Below are 23008 nucleotides of genomic sequence, written 5' to 3'. Positions count from 1 at the left end.
CAAAATTAGTAGAAGGAAGGAAATAACAAAGGTGAGAGAAGAAATAAATGACATAGAGACTAAAAAGGGGCACCTTTGTGGCTTGGTCGGTTAAGTGTTTGACTCTTGGTTTCAGCTCAGGTCGTGATCTCAGGGTTGTTAGATTGAGTCCAAATTGGGCTCTGCTCTCAGCATGGAGTCAGTTTGAGATTTTTTCTCGCTCCCTCCTTCTCTACCCCTCCCCCAACTTGTGCGCATGCTTGTGCGCTCTCTCTCAAATAAAAAAATAGACTAGAGAGAAAATAGAAAAGACCAATGAGGGTCACCTAGGTGGTTCAGGTGGTTAAGCATCTGCCTTTGACTCAGGTCATGATCTTGGGGTCCTGGGATTGAGCCCCATGTTGGTGGGGAGCCTCCCTCTCCTTTGCCCCCAACCCTGGCCTACTTGTGCACTCTCTGTCTCTCAAATAAATAAAATCTTAAAAAGAAAAAAAGGAAAAGATCAATGAAACTAAGCTGGTTCTTTGAAAAAATAAACAGTTGATAAACGTTTAACTATTTACTAGGAAGAAGAACTTAAATAAATGAAATCTGAAATGAAAGAGGGAGCATTATAACTGATACCAAAATAATACAAAGGCTAATGAGAGGCCAATAAATTGGACAACTTAGAAGAAATGGGTAAATTCCTAGAAACAAATAGTCTTCCAAGACTAAATAATGAAGAAATAGTCTGGATAGACCAATTACTAGCAAGGAGATTGAATCAGTAATCAAAAAACTCCCAACAGAGTGGAAGACGAACCATGAGAGACTCGGGAAAACAAACTGAAGGTTTTAGAAGGAGGGGACTAGGGAAGTGGGTAAGCCTCATATGGGTATTAAGGAGGGCATGGATTGTATGGAGCACTGGATGTTATATGCAAACAATGAATCATGGAACACTACATCAAAAACCAATGATGTACTGTATGGTCACTAACATAACACAATAAAAATAAATGAATGAATGAATGAATGAATGAATTTTGAAAACTCCCAACAAACAGGAGTCCAGGAGAAGACAGCTTCAGTGGTGAATTCTACCAAACTTTCAAAGAGGATTTATTTCCTATTCTTCTCAAGCTCTCCCAGAAATCTGAAGAGGAGGGAACGCTTCCAAACTCATTTTACAAGGCCAGCATTACTCCGATACCAAAAGCAGGCAAGGACACCATAGAAAAAGAAAATTACAAGTCAGTATCCCTAATGAACATAGATGTAAAAATCCTGAACAAAATATTAGCAGGCCAAATTTAATAATACATTAAAAAGATCATATACCATTGTCAAGTGAGATTTATTCCAAGGGTGCAAGGATGGTTCAACATCCACAAATCAATCAGTGTGATATACCACATTAACGAAATGGAGGATAAAAATTTTATGAACATCTCAATAGATGCAGAAAAAGCATTTGACACAATTTAACATCTATTTATGATAAAAAAAAGAAAACAAAACAAACTCTCTACAAAGTAGGTAGATAGGGAATGCCCCTCATCATAATAAAGGCCAAGGGCAATGTCAACAAAACAAAATAAACCTAGTAGACTACATTAAACTAAAAAACTTTTGCACAGTGAAGAAAATCATCAACAAAATAAAAGGGCAACCTACCGAATGGGAAGAGATCTTTGCAAATCATATATCTGAATAGGGGTTAATGTCCAAAATATATGGAGAACTCCTACTACTCAATAACAACAACAGTCTGATTAATTAATTAATATGGATAGAGAACCTGAATAGATCATCTTCCAAAGAAGACACAGATGGCCAATGGGCACATGAAAATATTCTCAACATCACTAATCATTGGAATTGCAAATCAGAACCACTGTGAGGTATCATCTCACTATTGTTGGAATGGCCATTATCAAAAAGACAAGAAGTAACAAGTGTTGGTGAGGATTTGAGGAAAAGGGAGCCCTCTTGCACTATTGGTGGGAATATAAATTGGTAGAGTCACTATGGAAGACATTATGGAGTTACCACAAAAACTAAAAACAGAATCACCATATGATCCAACAAGTCCACTTCTGGGTATTTATCTGAAGAAAATAAAAATACTAAACAAAGATGTATGTTCATGGCAGCATCATTTATAATATTCAAGATATAGAAACAACCAGAGTGTCCACCAATGGATGAATGGATAAAGATGTGGTGTGTGTACATACATGAACACACACACATAATGATATTACCCAGCCATAATAAAGAATGAAATCTTGCCATTTGTAAACACATGGATGGACATTGTGGATATTAGGCCAAGTAAAATAAATCAGACAAAGACAATATGATTTCATTTATATATGGAAATCAAAAACAAATGAGTGAACAAAAGAAAACTTACAAAGGCAGAGAATAGACTGATGGTTGCCAGAGGGGAGGGTAGTTGGAAGATGGGCAAAATAAGAGAAGGTGGTGGGCAGGAGGTACAAATTTCCAGTCACAAGTAATAGGGTTGCAATGTACAGCATGGTGACCTTAGTCAATGGCATTATGTTACATATTATGTAACTTTATATGATAACAAGAGGAAGCTGGACTCATTGGGATAATCATTTCACAGTGTATATAAATATTAATTCATCATGTATACAAATATCAATATCAATAAATATCAATTCATACTGAAACTAATGTAATGTCAAATGTCAATTATACCTTGATAAAAAATAAAATGAAAACCATGGAACACAAAGAGCACAAATACATGAACACAAAGAGCACAAATACATGTTACTAAATAATGAATTGATGAACCAAGAAGTCAAACAAATAAAAAATAACATTGAAACGAATGAAAATTAAAAAGCCAAGTTTCCAAGATCTTTGGGAGGCAGTAGAAGTCTTGAGGGAAGTTTATAGTAATACAGGCTGACATGAAGAAGCAAGAAAAATCTCAAACAATGTAACCCTACACCTAAAGGAGTTAGCAAAAGAAGAACAAACAAAACCCATACTGAGCAAAAGGAAGGAAATAATGAAGGTTAGATCAGAAATAAATGATATAGAAACTAAAATATACAATAGAAAGGTCAATGAAACCAGGAGCTTGTTCTTTGGAAAGATCGATAGTATTGATAAACCTCTAGCTGGAGTTATCAGAGAGAGAGAGCAAGCAAAAGAGAGAGAGAACCCAAATAAAATCACTAATGAAAAAGAAGAAATAACAACCAACACCACAGGTGGCGTTTGGGGTGGCTCAGTCAGTTAAGTGTCCAAGTCTTGGGTTTTTGGCTTAGGTCAAGATATGGTTCTTGGATTGAGCTCTGTGTCAGACTCCGTGATTAGCAGGGAGTCTGTTTAGGATTCTCTCTCTCCCTTTCCCTCTGCCATTCCACTGTTCATGCTCTCTATCTCTCTGTAAAATGAGTAAAATCTTTAAAAAAGAGTACCAACACCACAGAAATACAAACAACTATAATATGAAAGCCTATATGCCAACAAATTGGACAACTTAGAAGAAATGAATAAATTCTTAGAAACATATAACTTACCAAAACTAAAGCAGGAGGAAATAGAAAATTTGAACAGACTGATTACCAGCAATGAAAGTGAATCAGTTATCAAAAAAACAAAAATCAGAAGTCCAGGACCAAATGCCTTCACAAGCAAATTCCACTAAATCATTTAAAGAAGAGTTAATATCTATTATTCTCAAACTATTCCAAAAAATAGAAGAGGAAGGAAAACTTCCAAATTCATTCCATGAGGCCAGTGTCAACATTGATACCAAAATCAGATAAAGACACCACCAAAAAAGGGAACTACAGGCCAGTATCTCTAATGCATATAAATGCAAAAATCCTCAATGAAATATTAGCAAATTGGATCGGTAATACATTAAAAAAATAATATATCACAATTAAGTGGGATTTAGTCCAGGGATGCAAGGGTGGTTTAATATTCACAAAATAATCAGTGTGATACATCACCAATAGAAGAAAGGATAAAAACTGGCCACTTCATTAGATTTAGAAAAAGCCTTTGACAAGGTACAACATCCATTCATGATCAAAACCCTCTGCAACAAAGCCCAACATCAAAAAAACTTTATATGAAAAACCCACAGCCAACATCATTCTCAAGAGTGAAAAACTGAGACCTTTTCCCCTAAGGTCAGGACAAGACAACACCACCTTTATTCAACATACTACTGGAAGTGCTAGCTACAGCAGTTAGCCAACATAAAGAAATAAAAAGCATCCAAATTTAAAGGAAGAAGTAAAACTCTCAAAATTCGCAGATGACATGATACTAAATACAGAAAAGCCTTAAAGACTCCATCAATAATGTAAAAAAAAAGGAAAGACATTCATGTTCATGGATTGGAAGAACAAATATTGGTAAAAATGTCTGTACTAGCCAGAGCAGTCTACAGATTTAATGCAATTCCTATCAGATATCAACAGCATTTTTCACAGAACCAGAACACACAATCCTAAAATTTGTATGGAACTACAGAAGACCTCTGATAGCCAAAGCAATCTTGAAAAAGAAAAACAAAACTGAAGGTATCACAATTTCAGATTTCAAGTTATATGACAAAGCAGTAGTAATTAAAACAATATGGTACTGGCATAAAACTAGACAGATCAATGGAATATAACAGAAAACCCAGAAATAAGCCCACAATTACATGGTCAATTAATATTTGACAAAGGAGGAATCAATATCAAATGGGCAAAAGACAGTCTGTCCAACAAATGGTGTTTTGAAAGCTGGATATCCTTATATAAAAGGATGAAATTATACCACCTTTTTTCTCACCATACACCAAAATTAACTCAAAATGGATTAAAGACCTAAATGTGAAACCTGAAACCATATAAATCCTTGAAGAGAGCATAGCCAGTAATTTCTCTGACATTGATCATACCAACATTTTTCTAGATACATCTCCTGAGTCCGGGAAAATAAAAGCAAAAATAAACTATTGGGACTATATCAAAATAAAAAGCTTTTGCATAGTAAAGGAAATAATCACCAAAACTAAAAGGCAGCTTACTGAGTGGGAGAAGATATTTGCAAAGGACATATCCAATAAGGGTTAGTATCCAAAATATATAAAGAACTGATACAACTGAACACACCAAAAACAAATAACCTAATTAAAAATGGGCAAAGACATGAACAGACCTTTCTTCAAAGAAGACATCCAGATGGCTAACAGACATATGAAAAGATGCTCAACATCACTCATCATTGTGGAAATGCAAATCAAAACTACAATGAGATAATTCCTCACACCTGTCAGAATGGCTAAAATCAACAACACAAGAAACAGGTGTTGTCGAGGATTTGGAGAATGAGGAGCCCTCTTGCACTGTTGGTGGGAATGTAAACTGGTGCAGTAACTGTGGAAAACAGTATGGAGGTTCCCCAAAAAGTTAAAAATAGAGCTATCCTATGATCCAGTATTGGCACTACTGGGTATTTACCCTAAAAATGTAAGAACACCAATTCAAAGGGATACATACACTCCAATGTTTATAGCCCCTTTATTTACAATAGTCAAACTATGGAAGCTGCACAATAGATGAGTGACTGAAGAAGATATAGTACATTTATACGATAGAATATTATTCAGTTTTTAAAAAGAATGAAATCTTACCATTTACAACAACACGGTGAAGCTAAGGAGTATAATGCTAAGTGAAATAAGAGAAAGACAAATAACATAAAATCTCACTCATATGTGGAATTTAAGAAACAAAACAAATGAGCAAAGGGAAAAGAAAGAGAGAAGAGACAAACCAAGAAACAGACTGTTAGGTATGGAGAACAAACAGATGGTTACCACAAGGGAAGTGAGTGTGTGTGGGGTGGGGGGTGGGGGTGGCCAAAGTAGGAAATGGGGATTAAAAAGTGAAAAAACAAAACCAACAAAACATAGAACAGCTCTCCTAAACCAAGTAGAAACCTAGGGCAGAAAGGAAAGGATTGACTATGGTGCAGAAGAAACAACAGGATTTTACCTGTAGACAGACAGGAGCAGGCTCAACACTGGTTATTATAACCCCCATCTTAAGACCTTTCAACATATTGCTTCTTAAAGTATAAACTATGACACATTCTTAAAACTGTAGTTATATATGGGTGAGTTCTTTAGGCCTTTGTTGATATGTACTGGATTAAATTAAATAGGATCAAACAGTTCTCTGGCTTGAGAAATTCTACATTTACTGAATTGTGATTTTAATAAGTCTCATGACCTAAATCCATCTGTCTTCTCTTCACCATTTTTGCATTCTCTTTATCTGTAACTAACTTTTTTTGAGAGTAAGGAGAAATATCTTATTTCTTTTGTGAGCAGTAAGGAGAGATACCTTATTTCTTTTGTGAGCAGTCCAAACTGGATTTTTGGGTTAAATTTGGTCATTGTTGCCAATAGCTCAGATTTAAAAAATTTTTTCTTTAAAGCAGCATTGTTATGTGTATTATGCTGCATGAACAAATCAGTTGTAAAATAGATGCTTTTTTTTTGTTTTTCTGTTAAACAGTCCAATTTCAAATTACAGTTGTACTTCCCAGTCAACCAGGCATTTCTTTTTAATTTTTCATTTCAAAATAGCTTAAAAGATTTTATTCTATATGATGTTTTTTATTTTTAGTGATACTTTCATTTTTTCATATTGATAATATTTAAAAATTTTTAAAACTCTGATTGTATTTCCTATGTAGAATTTTTAGTAGTATCATAACATTAACTCATGGTTTTTTTGGTCTCTGTGGCCCGTTATGTTAATTTTTTGTTACTACATTAGCTATTAACCAATGATTTTGTTAAAATGTTTATAAATGTTATATAAACATAATTTGTAATGATTCAAATAGGACACATTATGGGTTAACACTATATGATGGACTCTAGCAAGGGTAATTAGCATGTATTTGAATTAGCATGTATTTGTTTTAAAGATTCCTCCATGATTTGAATGATTCAGTTTGTTCTTTTTTATTGTTGTGTGGCATTTTATGAATAAGTACAATTTATCCAGTGTATTTTTGATAGATATTTAGATTGTTTTGAGTTTTTTGCTATTAACATATTGTGTTGCTGTGGACTTCTTTATGCCTGTTTTAGTAAATTCTGAGTCCTTTTTTTCTTTTTTTTAAATCTGTAACAATTCTCCTTTCTTTTCTTTTGTCTTGCCATTTTCTTATTGAAGAAATGGGATCATTTTTCCTATAGAAAAATTCACAGTCTTGTTATAGTAGTGGTTGTTTTGTTAATGTAGAATCTTATGTTGACATTGATCTGTCACCTCAAAAAATGAATAAATTAAGGATTCAAATAGTTTGAAGTGATTTTTCCCTTTAAAAAATCTTCCAATAGTATCTGACTTTTTAATTGTTAGCATGGGTTACTTTTATAATAGTAAAAAAATCAACATTTAAAAAATATTCCTTTTGTGTTAGTAATGTATTAGCAATATATTAATAATTCTGATGGCTTTTTATTTTATAATTGTATATTGTGTTTTAAGTGAAAGTAAATAGTAATGATACCCTTTGTATATTTCCTTTAATAGGTTTGATATTAATGTGCTGTCAAAATTTTCCTCTTGCCTAGCAAGTCAACATTTGTATTTCAGTCCACTAATGGGAAAAATAGCCGATATTGTACATAAGAACCTGGAAACCATAGAGGACTTAAGGTAAATGTACTTAAGGTAAATATATGATAGATCTGGGCTTTGGATACATATACACTTAGATTTACCACTTACTTCCTATGTGACTTCAATCTCTTGAAACTTTAGTATCCTTATCTATAAAATAGTACTACTTTGGAATCTTCTTTGCAATGTTCCTGTGGGAATTAGAGATAAAGTATTAAAACAGAACATGATATTGTTGAAATCTGTGAAATATTTGAGATTTTACTTTACTGTAAAAGCTGAAAAGTTTGCAGCTCCCAGTGACCTCATTTAACTTTATTACCTTCCTAAAGACCCTGTCTCCAAATATAGTCACATTGAGGGCTAGGACTTTAATATATGGAGTTTTGTGAGGGGACAGTTTAGTCTGTAGCGTACATCAGTGTTCATAGCAGCTTTAGTTGCAATAGTCAAAAGGTGGAAATAACCTAAATATTCATTGATAGATGAATGAATGGATAATCAAAATGTGATATATAGCTACAATGGGATATTATCCAGCCTTAAAAGGAAGGAAATTCTGATGCATGCTACAAAATGGGTGACATTATGCTAAGCCAAACACAAAAGGACAAATATTGTATGACTCCACTTAAATGAGCTCCCAGAATAGTCACATTCATAAAAGCAGAAAGTAGAATGGTTATTGCTAGGGGCTGGCAGGGGTGAAGAATTGAGAGTTACTGTTTAAATGGGTAAGGAGTTTGAGAGTTACTGTTTAAATGGGTAAGTTAGTTTGAGAAGATGAGAAAGTTCGGCAGGTGGATAGTAGTAATGATTGTAGAACAATGTGAATATACTTAATACCACTGAACTGTATACTTAAAATGCTTAAAATGGTAAGTTTTATGTTATATATATATTTTTACAAACATAGAGCAATGTAGCTTGTAAAAGCAGAGAAAATAAAAATCATTGTAAATTTTTTTAACTTTAAAAAATTCTTGTAGACCCCTTTGAGAATCTAATAAAATCTTTGGATATTTCCCTACTCTAAACTGCAATTACAAATATACATAAAATTAAAAAAATCATTTCAGAGGCTTTATGGTTAAATGAAATAGCAATATTAAGTTACCAGTTAATGTTGCTTAATATTAACATGAAACATTTGAGTCGAGAAGTCAAAGTATTGTACAACTGGGTTTTAAAAATATATTTGTTTTATTGGAAAGGTTGAAGAAATTTGGAAACTAAAATAAATGCAAACAGTCCCCTTGTCGTAAGGGTTGAGATAGTTTACATTTTTTCTGTAGTTGTTTTATAATTATCATCCTTGAGCATTTGTTATATACCTTTTCCATTTTGCATTTCTTATCCATTATGGGTACATTCTTGTACTTGTGGTTTTCTGATTTTTGTATTATGTAAGATCTGTGTTTTGAAAGCAGGGACCTCACCTTTGTAATTTTGATGTCTCCCTCAATGCCTGGAAGAGTGATTTATGTTCCCTAAAAGTATTTTTAGTGAAGAAATATTAAATGCTATGTTATATTCTTAGTACTTACTTAACTTAGTACTTACTGTCATATATTACTATTTGCCTAGCATAAGACATTAAAAAATATGAAATCATTTATTAGTGAGAAGTATTTTGCCAATATTTTTATTAGTAAGTTACAGATACAAAGAGAAAGGAGTAACAAACAAAGTGAAGTCTATTGCCAAAAATAAAAATTGAGATTTTTAATGTTGCATTCATGGGCTATTGGTCCAAAGTGATTTCTGAGTGAATTTCACTAAAATATTTTCCTTCAAGGCAGTTATCTATAGAATGAGATATTATGCACACTTAACAAAAGATATTATTGCAATTTTAAAAAATCTACATTTGATTACTAGGAGGCCCCATAAGAATATTTAAAGGCAAAATTCTGTGGTATAAAACCCATAATATTTTAATGAGTTCTTTTCCATATCGAATCATTTAGTCTTAGAATTGTTCTTTATTCTTAAATAAGGTGAAAATCTTTGCATCTTTTTCCTTTTTAGGTCCTTGTCTGTATTGATGGTCAGCATATCTTCTTTAATATCACAGCGTTTTCAGGAACAATTAGTGAACAAAACAGAACATCTTTTTGATACCATAGATTCTTCTCAGGTCAACGTTGCAAGAAGAATAGTAATATTTCTCCGAAATATTAGATATAGTTATTACCCACTATTAGAAAAGTGTAATGAAGTGTTTTTAAGCAGTATGAACGACCTTGATTTGGATTCCATCAGTAAAATACTTAGTCTTTATCACTTTCTACAGTTTCATAATTTTGAATTTATTAAAATGGCTAAAAAGAGGCTAACTGAAATGATTCCTCTGTTTGATCACCCTGATGGCTTTGTAAAACTGTTTGTAGCACTGGGACCCATTGCAGGACCTGAAGAAAAGAAACAGTAAGTTTAGCTAAAATTGCTTTACTTTTCTTGTAATTGAATGGAATCTTGCACGCTTAGACCTTGAAGTTCTGGAAGGCACACATATTACCCCATGCAGCTCTGGAAGGGAGAATAATCTCTTATGTCTGCTCTTTGACCCCTTCTGATTGTTTTAATTTACATCTCAAACTCAATTTACTGTTAAATTCTGAGAAAGGACCAATAACTCCATGGTGGTGGCCAACATAAGAAAGGATAAGGGAGATGGATATTCTCTGTAGGGAATGCCATTTAAGTGTTTTTATTCTCCCTTCCTGGGCCAGATGACTGACACTACACATAGATATAACACTTTTCCACCTCTGGTATGAGGTGTAGAATATTCAGAATTATAATAGTCCTAACAATGGACCATTCTGTTCTTTGTTGTCTTCATATTCGTCATCAAAGGCATTGATTGCTTAAGCACCTTGGTAAATGTTCTCTTATCGGGTTGGAGTGAATTTCATCTTTTCCCTATCTTTTAAAAATTCCCAGTTTTACCAGATATTGATGTAGGTAGAATTGTTTGGGATATAAAGATGGGCCAACATTAAATTAATGTATGATTCCTAAGTATGAGCAAAGAGATAAGTATGATTGGTAGATTCAGTTAAGCAGGGGCTCCCCAAACGTTGTATAATAGAGGTTATCTACATCATTACTCTCTTACCAAAGATTCATGGAGAGTTTTATTTTTAAGGGTCCTAAATTATATAAAGATATTTAAGGATACATTTTAAGAGATTGTATCAAGATGGGAACAAGATGACTACTTAAAGAGGTTTTATTGAATTTATTTATTTATTTATTTATTTATTTATTGCCACCAAGTACTGTTGGAATCTCATATGCTAAAGCAGTACAAAAGTTGAGTTTAACTGGCTCCCTGCCTTCAAAGAATTTATATTCCAACCAGGAGGATAGAAATGTATATATAATTAAAATGTGTAAATACCATGATATTGCAATACCGTTACAAATAGGTACTCAAATTAGTGATAGAAATAGTAGATAGGAAAATGAGAGAAAAATGTGGACATAAATGACTGGGAAAAGCTTTGAGTAGAAGCTGGGTTTGAAATGTTTGATAAGGTCGTTGAAAAGGATGGTATAGAGCTGTCCAGTATGAACAGAGAATTAATTTATCCTATTACCTTCAGATTTCATGTTTTGGGCTTGCTTTCTAAATTATTCTATAGGGGCACCTGGGTGGCAGTTGTTTAAGCGTCTGTCTTCGACTCACATTGTGATCCTGGGGTCCTGGGGTGGAGCCCCACCTGCACTGGGCTCCCTGCTCAGTGGGATCCTGCTTCTCCTTCTCCCTCTGCTGCTCCCCATGGTTGTGTGCTCTCTTCCGTCTCAAATAAATAAAATATTAAAAAAGAAATTGTTCTAAAAGATACAGTTAAATATAGGTACTTGTATTAATGTACGCACTACTTTGGGTGGTTTAAAAATGGATTGTCTTTTTAAATTTTCATTTTATAGTGTCACAGCAAGTATTTAGTATATGAAATTTCTGTTAATATGCAGGTATATTGACTTTCTGATTAGATCTTACTCAATTTAAGATAATTGGGATATTGTTAGAATGTTAGTTTTTAGTTCTTCAGCTCTGTAGTACTGAATAATTTCACTGAATTATATTTTATAATCATTATGACCTTATCTGAGTATCAAGTTAAAAACCTTTTGTCTGTTTTTTTTAAGAGACAGTTTAGGATTAGAGCGTACTGAAGCCTTAATTCCTTTGATAAAAATGATGTATTTTTCTTTATTCGATCATTTATATTATCCCCTCTTATGTGGGGAGAAAATTGATACTGCATATTGAATTCAGTTTTTGTTTGTACTTCTTTTCTATTCATTACCTAATACCTTATTTTTTTTTAAAGATTTTATTTATTAGAGATAGAATGAGCAAGGGGAGTAGCAGAGGCAGAGGGAAAGGGAGATGAAGGCTCTCTGCTGAGCAGGGAGCCCCACATGAGGCTTTATTCCAAGACCCTGGGATTATGACCTGAGCCGAAGGCAGCCGCTTAACCTACTGAGCCACCCAGGCACCCTACCTAAGAACTTATTTTAAAAAAGAACTTTTTATAAGCTAGTCATCAGTTTTTCAACATAAAAATATTTTTCTTTACTTCTAGACTTAAATCAACTCTATTATTGATGTCAGAAGAGCTAACCAGCCAGCAAGTCCTAGCAGTGATGGGAGCAATGGAAGAGATGGAAAGCCGAAATTCACATCTGATTAAAAAGTAGTCTTTTCTGAAATTCATGATGTTACCTTTGCTTGTCATCCATAAGTAACTATTTTTCTTGGGGATGCATTATTTTTTTTCTATAATCTAGCTGTTGGTTTTGAAGAAATAAGGAATTAACACTTAGAGCATTGTTTATTATCTATATAGTTCATTTTTAAAAATAAAGGTTTTTAAATTGTTCGTAACATTTTTCATTTCATTTGCTGCTGCTGTTATTTTCAAGCAGAGCATCATAATCTAGGGAAGTGGAGAGCATCTATGTGGACTTGAATTGGTTCACACCACAGTTTCCTTGAAATCATACTGCCATATATTGTCTTTTTTAAAAAGAAATTTAAGAAGAAAAATACATAGTTAAGATTATATATACTTAATGTTTTATTATCTATTAATGATCCTTTTTAAGGTATTCATTCTGCCCATTTCTTCCAGCATACTCCCTCTTAGCATTTCTCATTGCTTTTAATCCATTCCATTAGAGAGCAAACGAATTAAGGAAAAAAATCAGTTTTGATAATTGTTAATAACTCTTGGTAAAGATTTCTTTGCAGGGAAAATGTGGAATCTGATGGCTGTTCTGAAATTTTTTTTAATTTAGAAAGTGAAACTTCATGCTTTTCTCCCCTCTTGCTATTAATAATTAAATATTATTTCATTCACACTTTATTGGTAGCTCTTGTATCATTCTATTTTAATTGTTTGCATTTCTTTCACCATTTTGAGACTGATCTTCAAGAGCAGAAAACCTTATTTCATTCATTGCTGTTTCTCTGGCACAGAGCATGTCTGGCATGAAAGAACTCTTCAGTAAATATTTAAGACCTAAATGAATGAATTGATTGTAATATATGTTTTCTCATTCTTTATAGAATTGCTTCCATCTTGTATAAACATTTGGATAACTATAAACCAGTAGAGTTATTGAAGATAACTCAAGCATTGATTTTTCTACGTTTTCAAAGTAAAGAGCTTTTTGTGAAACTCAGAGAATTACTGCATAGGTAAGGTTAAAATCAAAGTGTTTATTTTATAATCTAAACTCAATATTTGTTCTGTTTAATTATGTGGAGAGTTGTTGGAACTTTTGGAGGCAGAATTAAGTGGCATATTACTTAAAATGTAACACACTTCTCTTTCCCCATGCGTGTTCTGCCAGTTGAAGCCCGTAGGGCGATGAGTTTCCCGACGATGAATAACATTAAAAAAACCAAGGCATTTTCCTTTCCTGCAGGAATACAGTAACTATGAAGACTGGAGCTGCCCAACAAGTCAAAACTCCATTTGGGAACACTCATATTTAGGGGCCTTCAGTCTGCTTACTTGCCTGTTTTAAGGCATGTTAATTGTTTTAAAGCATATTAAATCTTTTGATTTGTAATTTTAAAAATAAGATATTTAAGAGCAATGTTACTGAAAAAGTATTTTTATGTTTATAATTTAACTTTTTCTGTTTCTCCATGACTATAACATTCATATTTTAACAGGGAAGTTACTCAGTTTTCCAAGGATGTTTATGGAAATGAACTCAAATAGAGTTTTCCTTGAAAAATATAATGACTTGAATGAAACTAAAATTAGATTAATTAATTAATTAGATTAATCTTTTTCTTCTTTGTTTTTCTATACTAGTTTGATTTCTTATTTTGATTCCTGAAAGACAAGGGATGGGACCCTATGACATAATCAAAAGATTGACATAGGGGTGCCTGGGTGGCTCAGTGGGTTGAGCCTCTGCCTTTGGCCCAGGTCGTGATCTCAGGGTCCTGGGATCGAGCCCCACATCAGGCTCTCTGCTCGTCAGGGAGCCTGCTTCCCCCCTCTCTCTCTGCCTGCCTCTCTGCCTACTTGTGATCTCTCTCTCTAAAAAAAAAAAAAAAAAAAAAAAGTTCACCCTTCTCTTGAAGAAATAACTTTCTTCCTACCAAGGTGATTATATGTAGGATTACTGTTTCTTCACCCTTTTCATATTTAGCATAGACTTTCACATAGCCTCTGAATGAAGAATTTTATGTTCTATATTAAGTATCAAACTGGCCCAGGGACATGGTTTCTTTGGTCTACACAATGTTATTTAAAAATTTGAAATTACACAGTACTGCTTGCCTATAGGTATGCTAACAGAAAAATAAGAGCAGAAGTGGGTGTGTCAAAGGAAATTCTAATTTACCCGTGATGTTTTATTTCCTTTGTAAAATGACTTAAAGCAATATGATAATGTTAAAATCTAGAAATTCTGAGTTAGTGAGGGCCCTTATATGTCTCTGGGGTTTAAAATATCAAAAAGTTAGTTGGGGGATGTTGTATGGAAATCATAGGTACTCACTTTCTCCTATTTCAGTGCAGGCAGTATCAAGTAGACTTTAGGGGGAACACAGTCTAATTAAACTATTCACATAACTATTCCTATAAATAGCTCCTGAAACCATTCAGAGAACATGGAATTCATTTACTAGAATAATGTGGCCTTTTTTTAAAAACCATATTGAAATGTAATCTACATACAGTACACCTTTCTCCTCCTCATTACTCTGCTTCTCTCATCCTCCAGGTTAGCTACTACCCCTAGTTCCAACTGTGTGGATTATTAGTTTGTGTGTCTGGTGTGTCTCGCTTCTTTTGCTCAATAATTATGTTTATGAGATTTACCCATGTTTTTGCTATGTTGTTTTCTTTGTAAGGATATAAGAATAATATTTTACATAAATCCATTTTACTATTGATGAATATTTTATTTATTTTCAGTTTTTGGCTATTATGAATATCCTCATACATATCTTTTAGTAAATATATGTATGCATTTCTGTAGATATTTACCAGGGAGTATAATTGTGGGTTCATAGGTTATACATACGTTCATCCTCAGTAGATCTGGTAAATGGTTTTCTAGAGTGGCTGTGCCAGTTTATATTCCCACCAGCGGAATGTGAGCTGAGCATTCCTGTTGCTCCACATCCCTGCCAACACTTGCCATATTTTTATTTTCTATTTTTAGTCATGCTGGTGGGTATGTGGTGGTATTATAAATAAACATGCATGCACATGTAAGTTTTGGAATTTGAGGAAGTGTTTCCAGGAAAAACATCAAGTGGAGGTTCAAGAGATTGTATCTGTTGGGGGTGTATTTTTAGACAGATACCACAAGGTTGGTACATATTGAGAGTTCTACCCTTTAGGTCAATTCTGCAAACAGATAAAGCTTCTGGGTCCTTTTTTTTTTAATATATCTATATAAAAGGGTGTATCTATTTTTCATGGTTATAAGGATAAAATATTCATTTAGTACTAATTGGGTACCTACTTTGTGCCAGGCAGTGGGCCAAATACTATATAAAAATCATTTTGTAGCACTTATGCATGGAGCCTGGGCCTTCCACCACTGCCGCCTTTGCAGGTGTGTCTTCACAGCCCTGCACTGTCTCCCCCAGCAGACACCGGGCAGCTGCAGTCATCAATAATTTGAACAAAGAAAGTCATAAGCTACATTTTAATGTACTCTAAAGATGCTCAAGAGACCCATGGTTTGCAAGAGAGCATCAGATTAAATTCATCCATTTTCTTCAGAGTTCAAGATGCTTACCATTTTGGTCCCTCTTTATGAACATGTTTGAATAACTCATTGCGGCAGTCATAATACTTCAAAGATCTCTGAAATTCACAAACAGCTATTTTTGGATCTCTGACATATCATTTGCCCTGTGTGTCATGCCTTCTGCTAAGCTTGCCAACCTTTGCAGCAAGATGTCTATATTGTGTGGTGGTGATTTCCAAGCTCTTTACATGTCAGAACTAAAACTGTGATTGGCAAATCTGAACAGCACCCTATACCGAGGAATGAGCAAACCCCAACTTGGAAGGCACTGCTGTGACTGCCTGGCTGTCCTGACCCATCCACCTGTGGCTGCAGCTGTTATCTTGTCCCCTACTCATGGGATGGAGCAGCTCCAAGTCTAAACATCTTATGCTGAACATTCTATGCTGGCTGTCCTCGCCTGGGTTGTGCCTGAAGATCAGGGCGCTCAGCTGCCACAGGGTCATGGATGTGTCATGTGTGGCGGTAATGGCATGACCTCTGAGCAAGCAAAATGGCCCTTGTGTGCCAGGTGCACCTTGACTGGATCGTGGTTGATATATTCAGCTATACATCCCCTCAACCACCTCTCACCAAAATGACTAGGAGGAGGAATACCCAACAGAGGGAAAATTCAGAGACTCTGACCTCTGCCACAGAACTACTGGATATGAACATAAAACAACATGTTGGAAATGGAAGTCAGGGTACCAATCATCCAGGCAATGGCTAGGTTGGAGAAGACCATTAGTGGCAAGACAGAATCTGTAAGGGCGAAAGTGAGAGCTAATCTGGCAGAATTTAAAAATGCTGTCAATGAGATCTAATCTAATCTAAATACTCTAACAGCCAGGATAAGTGAGGCAGAAGATCAAATTAGTGATCTAGAAGACAAACTGATAGAAAAGAAGGATCAGGAGAAGGCCTGGGACAAACAGCTTAAAAGCCATGAAAACAGAATTAGGGAAATAAATGACACCATGAAACGTTCCAATGTCAGAATTATTGGGATCCCTGAGGGAGTGGAGAGAGAAGACTAGAAGATATAATTGAACAAATACTGGATGAAAATTTCCCTAATCTGGGGACTGGAACAAGTGTTTGTGTCCTAGAGGCAGAGAGGATACTCCCCCCAAGATCAATGAGTGTAGAAAGACCTCCAGGCACATAATTGTGAAATTCATGAGTCATAAATTTGGAGAGGATGTCTTAAGGGCAGCTAAGGGGAAGAGATTCCTTTCCTACAGAGGAAGGACCATCAGAATAACATCAGACCTATCCACAGAAACCTGGGAAGCCAGAAAGGGCTGGCAAGTCGTATTGAGGGCACTAAATGAGAAGAACATGCAGCTGAGAATACTTGATCCAGCAAGTCTGACATTCAGAATGGATGCAGAGATAAAGAGCTTCCAAGACCAGCAAGGTTTAAAAAATTATGTGACCACCAAGCCCGCACTACAAGAAATATTAAGGGGGGGGGGTGTTCTATAAAAGAAGAAAGAACCCAAGAGTGACATAGAACAGAAATTTGCAGAGACAATCTGTAGAAACAAGGACTTCACAGGCAACATGATGTCAATAAAAAGTTATCTTTCAATAATCACTCTCAATGTGAATGGCGTAAATGCTCCCATAAAATGGTACAGGGTTGCAGACTGGATAAAACAACAGGACCCGTCCATATGCTGTCTACAAGAGATACACTTTGGACCTAAAGATATTGAAAGTGAAAGGATGGAGAACCATCTTTCATGCCAACAGGCCTCAAAAGAAAGCTGGGGTAGTGATTCTCATATCAGGTAAATTAGATTTTAAGCTAAAGACTATAGTCAGAGATACAGAAGAACACTGTATCATACTTAAAGGGTCTATCCACCAAGAAGATCTAACAATTGTAAATATTTATGTCCCCAACATGGGAGCAGCCAACTGCCTAAGCCAACTGTTAACCAAAATAAAGAGTCATATTGATATGAAAACATTAATTATAGGGGATCATAACACACCACTCTCAGCAATAGACAGATCATCTAAGCAGAAAATCAACAAGAAACAAGAGCTTTGAATGACACATTTGACCAGATGGGTCATAGATATAAATAGAACATTCACCTTAAAACAATACTCATTCTTCTTCAGCGCACATGGAACTTTCTCCAAAATAGACCACATACTCGGTCACGAATCAGGGCTCAACCAATACCAAAAGATTTAGGTTATTCTCTGCATATTCTCAGACCACAATGCTTTAAAACTGGAACTCAACCACAAGGAAAAGTTTGGAAGGAATTCAAACACTTGGAAGCTAAAGACCATCCTGCTTAAGAATGTTTGGATCAACCAGGAAATCAAAGAACTTAAACAATTCATGGAAACCAATGAGAATGAAGACACATCAGTCCAAAACCTATGGGTTACTGCAAAGACGGTCCTAAGAGAGAAATACATAGCCATCCAAGCTTCACTCAAAAAAATTGAAAAATCCCGAATACACCAGCTCTCTTTACACCTTACAGAATTAGAAAATCAACAATAAATTAAGGCAACCCCATGCGCAAGAAGGGGAAATTATTAAGATTAGAGCAGAGATCAGTGAGTTAGAAACTATAGATATGGTAGAACACATCAATGAAACTAGAAGCTATTTCTTTGAAAGAATTAATAAGATCGATAAACCACTGGCCAAACTAATCCAAAAGGAAAGAGCGAGGACCCAAATTAATAAAATTATGAACGAGAGGGGAGAGATCACGACTAACTCCAAAGAAATAGAAACGATCATCAAAAATTATTATCAGCAGTTATATGCCAATAAGTTAAGCAACCTAGAAGATGTGGATGCATTCCTGGAAACCTATAAACTTCCAAGACTGAAACAGGAAGAAATAGACAATCTGAATAGACCAATATCTAGTAACGAGATTGAAGCAGTGATCAAAAAACTCTGAAAAAACAGGAGTTCAGAACCTGACGGATTCCCTGAGGAATTCTACCAAACATTCAAAGAAGAAATACCTATTCTCCTGAAGCTGTTTCAAAAAACAGAAACATAAGGAAAACTTCCAGACTCTTCCTATGAAGCCAGCATTACCCTGATTCCCAAACCAGGCAAAGATCCCATCAAAAAGGAGAATTTCAGACCAATATCCCTGATGAATATGGATGCCAAGATTCTCAACAAGATCCTAGCTAATGGAATCCAACAGTACATAAAAAAGATTATCCATTATGACCAGGTGGGATTTATCCTTGGGATTCAAGGGTGGTTTAACATTTGCCAATCAATCAATGTGATAGAACAAATCAATAATAGAAGAGACAAGAACCATATGGTCCTCTCAATTGATGCAGAAAAAGCGTTTGACAAAATACAGCATCCATTCCTGATTAAAGCTCTTCAAAGTATAGGGATAGAGAGAAAGTTTCTCAACTTCATAAAATCTATCTATGAAAAACCCACAGCGAAGATCATTCTCAATGGGGAAAAACTGACAGCCTTCCCATTGAGATCAGGAACACCACAAGGATGCCCACTCTTGCCACTGTTGTTCAACATAGTACTAAAAGTCCTAGTAACAGCAATCAGACAACAAAAAGAAATAAAAGGTATTCAAATTGGCAAAGAAGAAGTCAAACTCTCTCTCTTCGCAGATAACATGATACTTTATATGGAAAGTCCAAAACATTCCACCCCCAAACTACTAGAACTCATACAGCAATTCAGTAATGTGGCAAGATACAAAATCAATGTGCAGAAATCAATTGCTTGCTTATACACTAACAATGAAAATATAGAAAGGGAAATTAGAGAATCGATTTCATTTATCATAACACCAAGAACCATAAGATATCTGGGAATAAACCTAACCAAAAAGGTAAAAGATCTGTACTCAAGGAACTACAGAACACTCATGAAAGAAATTGAAGAAGACACAAAAACATGGAAGAGCATTCCATGCTCATGAACTGGAAGAATAAACATTGTTAAAATGTCTATACTGCTCAGAGCAATCTATACTTTCAATGCCATCCCGATCAAAATTCCACTGGCGGGACGCCTGGGTGGCTCAGTTGGTTAAGCAGCTGCCTTCGGCTCAGGTCATGATCCCAGTGTCCTGGGATCGAGTCCCACATCGGGCTCCTTGCTCAGCAGGGAGCCTGCTTCTCCCTCTGCCTCTGCCTGCCATTCTGTCTGCCTGTGCTTGCTCTCTCTACCTCTCTCTCTCTCTGACAAATAAATAAATAAAATCTTTAAAAAAAAAAAATTCCACTGGCATTTTTCAGAGTGCTGGAACAAACAATCCTAAAATTTGTATGGAACCAGAAAATACCCCGAATCGCTAAGGAAATGTTGAAAAAGAAAAACAAAGCTGGGGGCATCACATTGGCTGATTTCAAGTTTTACTACAAAGGCTGTGATGACCAAGACAGCATGGTATTGACACAAAAGTAGACACACAGACCAATGGAACAGAGTAGAGAGTCCAAGATATGGGCCCTCAACTCTCTGGTCAAATAATCTTCAATAAAGCAGGAAAAAATATACAGTGGAAAAAGGATGGTCTCTTCAAAAAATGGTGCTGGGAAAATTGGACAGCTGTGTATAGAAGAATGAAACTCAACCATTCTTTTTACACCATACACAAAGATAAACTTGAAATGGATAAAAGACCTCAACGTGAGGCAGGAACCTATCAAAATCCTAGAGGAGAACATAGGCAGTAACTTCTTCAACATTAGCCACAGCAACTTTTTTCAAGACATGTCTCCAAAGGCAAAGGAAACAAAAGTGAAAATGAACTTTTAAGACTCCCTCAAGATAAAAAGCTTCTGCATGGCAGAGGGAACAGTCAATAGAACAAAGAGGCAACCCATGGAATGGGAGAAGATATTCGCAAATGACACTACAAAGGGCTGATATCCAAGATCTATAAAGAACTCCTCAAACTCAACACTCAAAAAACAGATAATCATGTCAAAAAATGAGCAGAAGACATGAACAGACAATTCTCCAAAGAAGACATAAAAATAGCTAATAGACACATGAAGAAATGTTCATCATCATTAGCCATCAAGGAAATTCAATCAAAACCACATTGAGATACCACCTTACACCAGTTACAATGGCCAAAATTAACAGGACAGGAAACAACAAATGTTGGAGAGGATGTGGAGAAAGGGGAACACTCTTAAATTGTTGGTGGGAATGCAAGTTGGTGGAGCCACTTTGGAAAACAGTGTGAAGATTACTCAAAAAATTAAAAATAGAGCTACCCTATGATTTTGCAATTGCACTACTGGGTATTTACCCCAAAGATACAGATATAGTGAAAAGAAGGGCCACCTGTACCCCAATGTTCATAGCAGTAGTGGCCACAATCGCCAAACTGTGGAAAGAGCCAAGATGCCCTTCAACAGACAAATGGATAAAGAAGATATGGTGTACACACACACACACACACACACACACACACACACACACACACACAGGAATATTACGCAGCCATCAGAAAGGATGAATACCCAACTTTTGTATCAACTTGGATCGGACTGGAAGAGATTATGCTGAGTGAAATAAGTCAAGCAGAGAAAGTTCATTATCATATAGTTTCACTTATAGAGCATAGGGAATAATATGGAGGACATTAAGAGGAGGAAAGGAAAAGTGAGTTGGGGTAAATCAGAGGGGGAGACAAAGCATGAGAGACTGTAGACTCTGAGAAACAAACTGAGGGTTGTGGAGGGTGGGGGCGGGTGGAAAGAGTGAGCCTGGTGGTGGGCCTTAAGTAGGACACGTATCTCATGGAGCACTGGATGTGGTGCATAAACAATGAATCTAGGAACACTGAAAAAATAAAATTAAATTTCAAAAAATCATTTTGAAAATTTTGGGAAATAGAAAAAAGTATAAAAAGGAAAACAAAGATCATTCCTAAACTCATTCATCCACTGACAACAATTTGGTTTATTTACTTGTGAGACGTACTTAAGATGTGTGTAAAATTTTTTTCCCGCCTAGTTGAGAATACAGTTTTGTACTTTTTTTCCCCCCACTTAGCCTTACCCACTTAGATTTTCTCACATCATTTAGAACTATTTGTGTATCTTTTTTTTTTTTTAAGATTTTTTATTTATTTATTTGACAGAGAGAGATCACAAGTAGACAGAGAGGCAGGCAGAGAGAGAGAGAGAGAGAGAGAGGGAAGCAGGCTCCCCGCTGAGCAGAGAGCCCGATGCGGGACTCGATCCCAGGACCCCGAGATCATGACCTGAGCCGAAGGCAGCGGCTTAACCCACTGAGCCACCCAGGCGCCCTATTTGTGTATCTTTTTAATGACTGGAAATTACCCATCATATGACTGTACCATAATTTATTTAAGTGTTCTCTCATAGAACATTTAATTTTCAAATTTTAGCCATGTAAAAATATGATACATAACACAAATCTTTGCTAGCATTTTATCTATTTGTAATCCTGTGTATTTAAAAAAAATTTTTAATTGAAGTATAGTTGCCATTTGCTCATATTTTAGATTCTTTTCTCTTTTTAGGAAAAGATTTTACTTATTTATTCATGAGAGAGAATGGCAAAGGCAGACAGAGCAGGGAACCTGATGTGGGACTCTGTCCCCGGACCCTGGGATCATGACAAAGGCAGGCTCTTAACCAACTGAGCCACCCAGGCACCCTTTAGATTACTTTCTTAGGCTAGTTTCCTAGACAGGGATTGACCATGTCAAATAATGTAATTACTTTTTAAGTTTAGTAAGTAAAGGAGAATGCCTGTGTCGATGGACCCTTGCTAGCATTGCTACTGTGATTATTTTAATATGCTAATTTAATATTTTAAAAAGTAACTCAACAACTTTAATTTACATGATTTTTTCTTCTAGTACTTCTAAGTCAAGAGTCTTTTTTTTTTTTTTAAGATTTTATTTATTTATTTGACAGACAGAGATCACAAGTTGGCAGAGAGGCAGGCAGAGAAAGAGAGAGAGGAGGAAGCTGGCTCGCCACTGAGCAGAGAGCCCAATGCGGGCTCGATCCCAGAACCCCGAGAT

At 35.4% G+C, this 23008-nt stretch overlaps 1 protein-coding gene across 3 annotated transcripts in view; it reads left to right on the top strand.

Annotated features, from left to right (window-relative positions):
* Positions 1–23008, top strand: part of LOC111142241 (FAST kinase domains 1) — a 47987-nt gene that overhangs the window by 9990 nt on the left and 14989 nt on the right. For all 3 annotated transcript variants that reach the window (XM_022495288.1, XM_022495300.1, XM_022495295.1), the window contains 4 exons: positions 7569–7694; positions 9690–10088; positions 12263–12373; positions 13249–13380. In XM_022495288.1, the coding sequence (XP_022350996.1) occupies positions 7569–7694; positions 9690–10088; positions 12263–12373; positions 13249–13380 (768 nt within the window). The remainder of the gene's footprint in view (positions 1–7568; positions 7695–9689; positions 10089–12262; positions 12374–13248; positions 13381–23008) is intronic.

This window comes from Enhydra lutris, unplaced genomic scaffold (genome assembly GCF_002288905.1).
Source record: "Enhydra lutris kenyoni isolate GAN:26980312 unplaced genomic scaffold, ASM228890v2 scaffoldscaffold1, whole genome shotgun sequence".
Lineage (NCBI taxonomy): Eukaryota > Metazoa > Chordata > Mammalia > Carnivora > Mustelidae > Enhydra > Enhydra lutris.
Note: the sequence above shows the minus strand (reverse complement) of the source record. Positions and strands in the feature narration are given on the sequence as shown.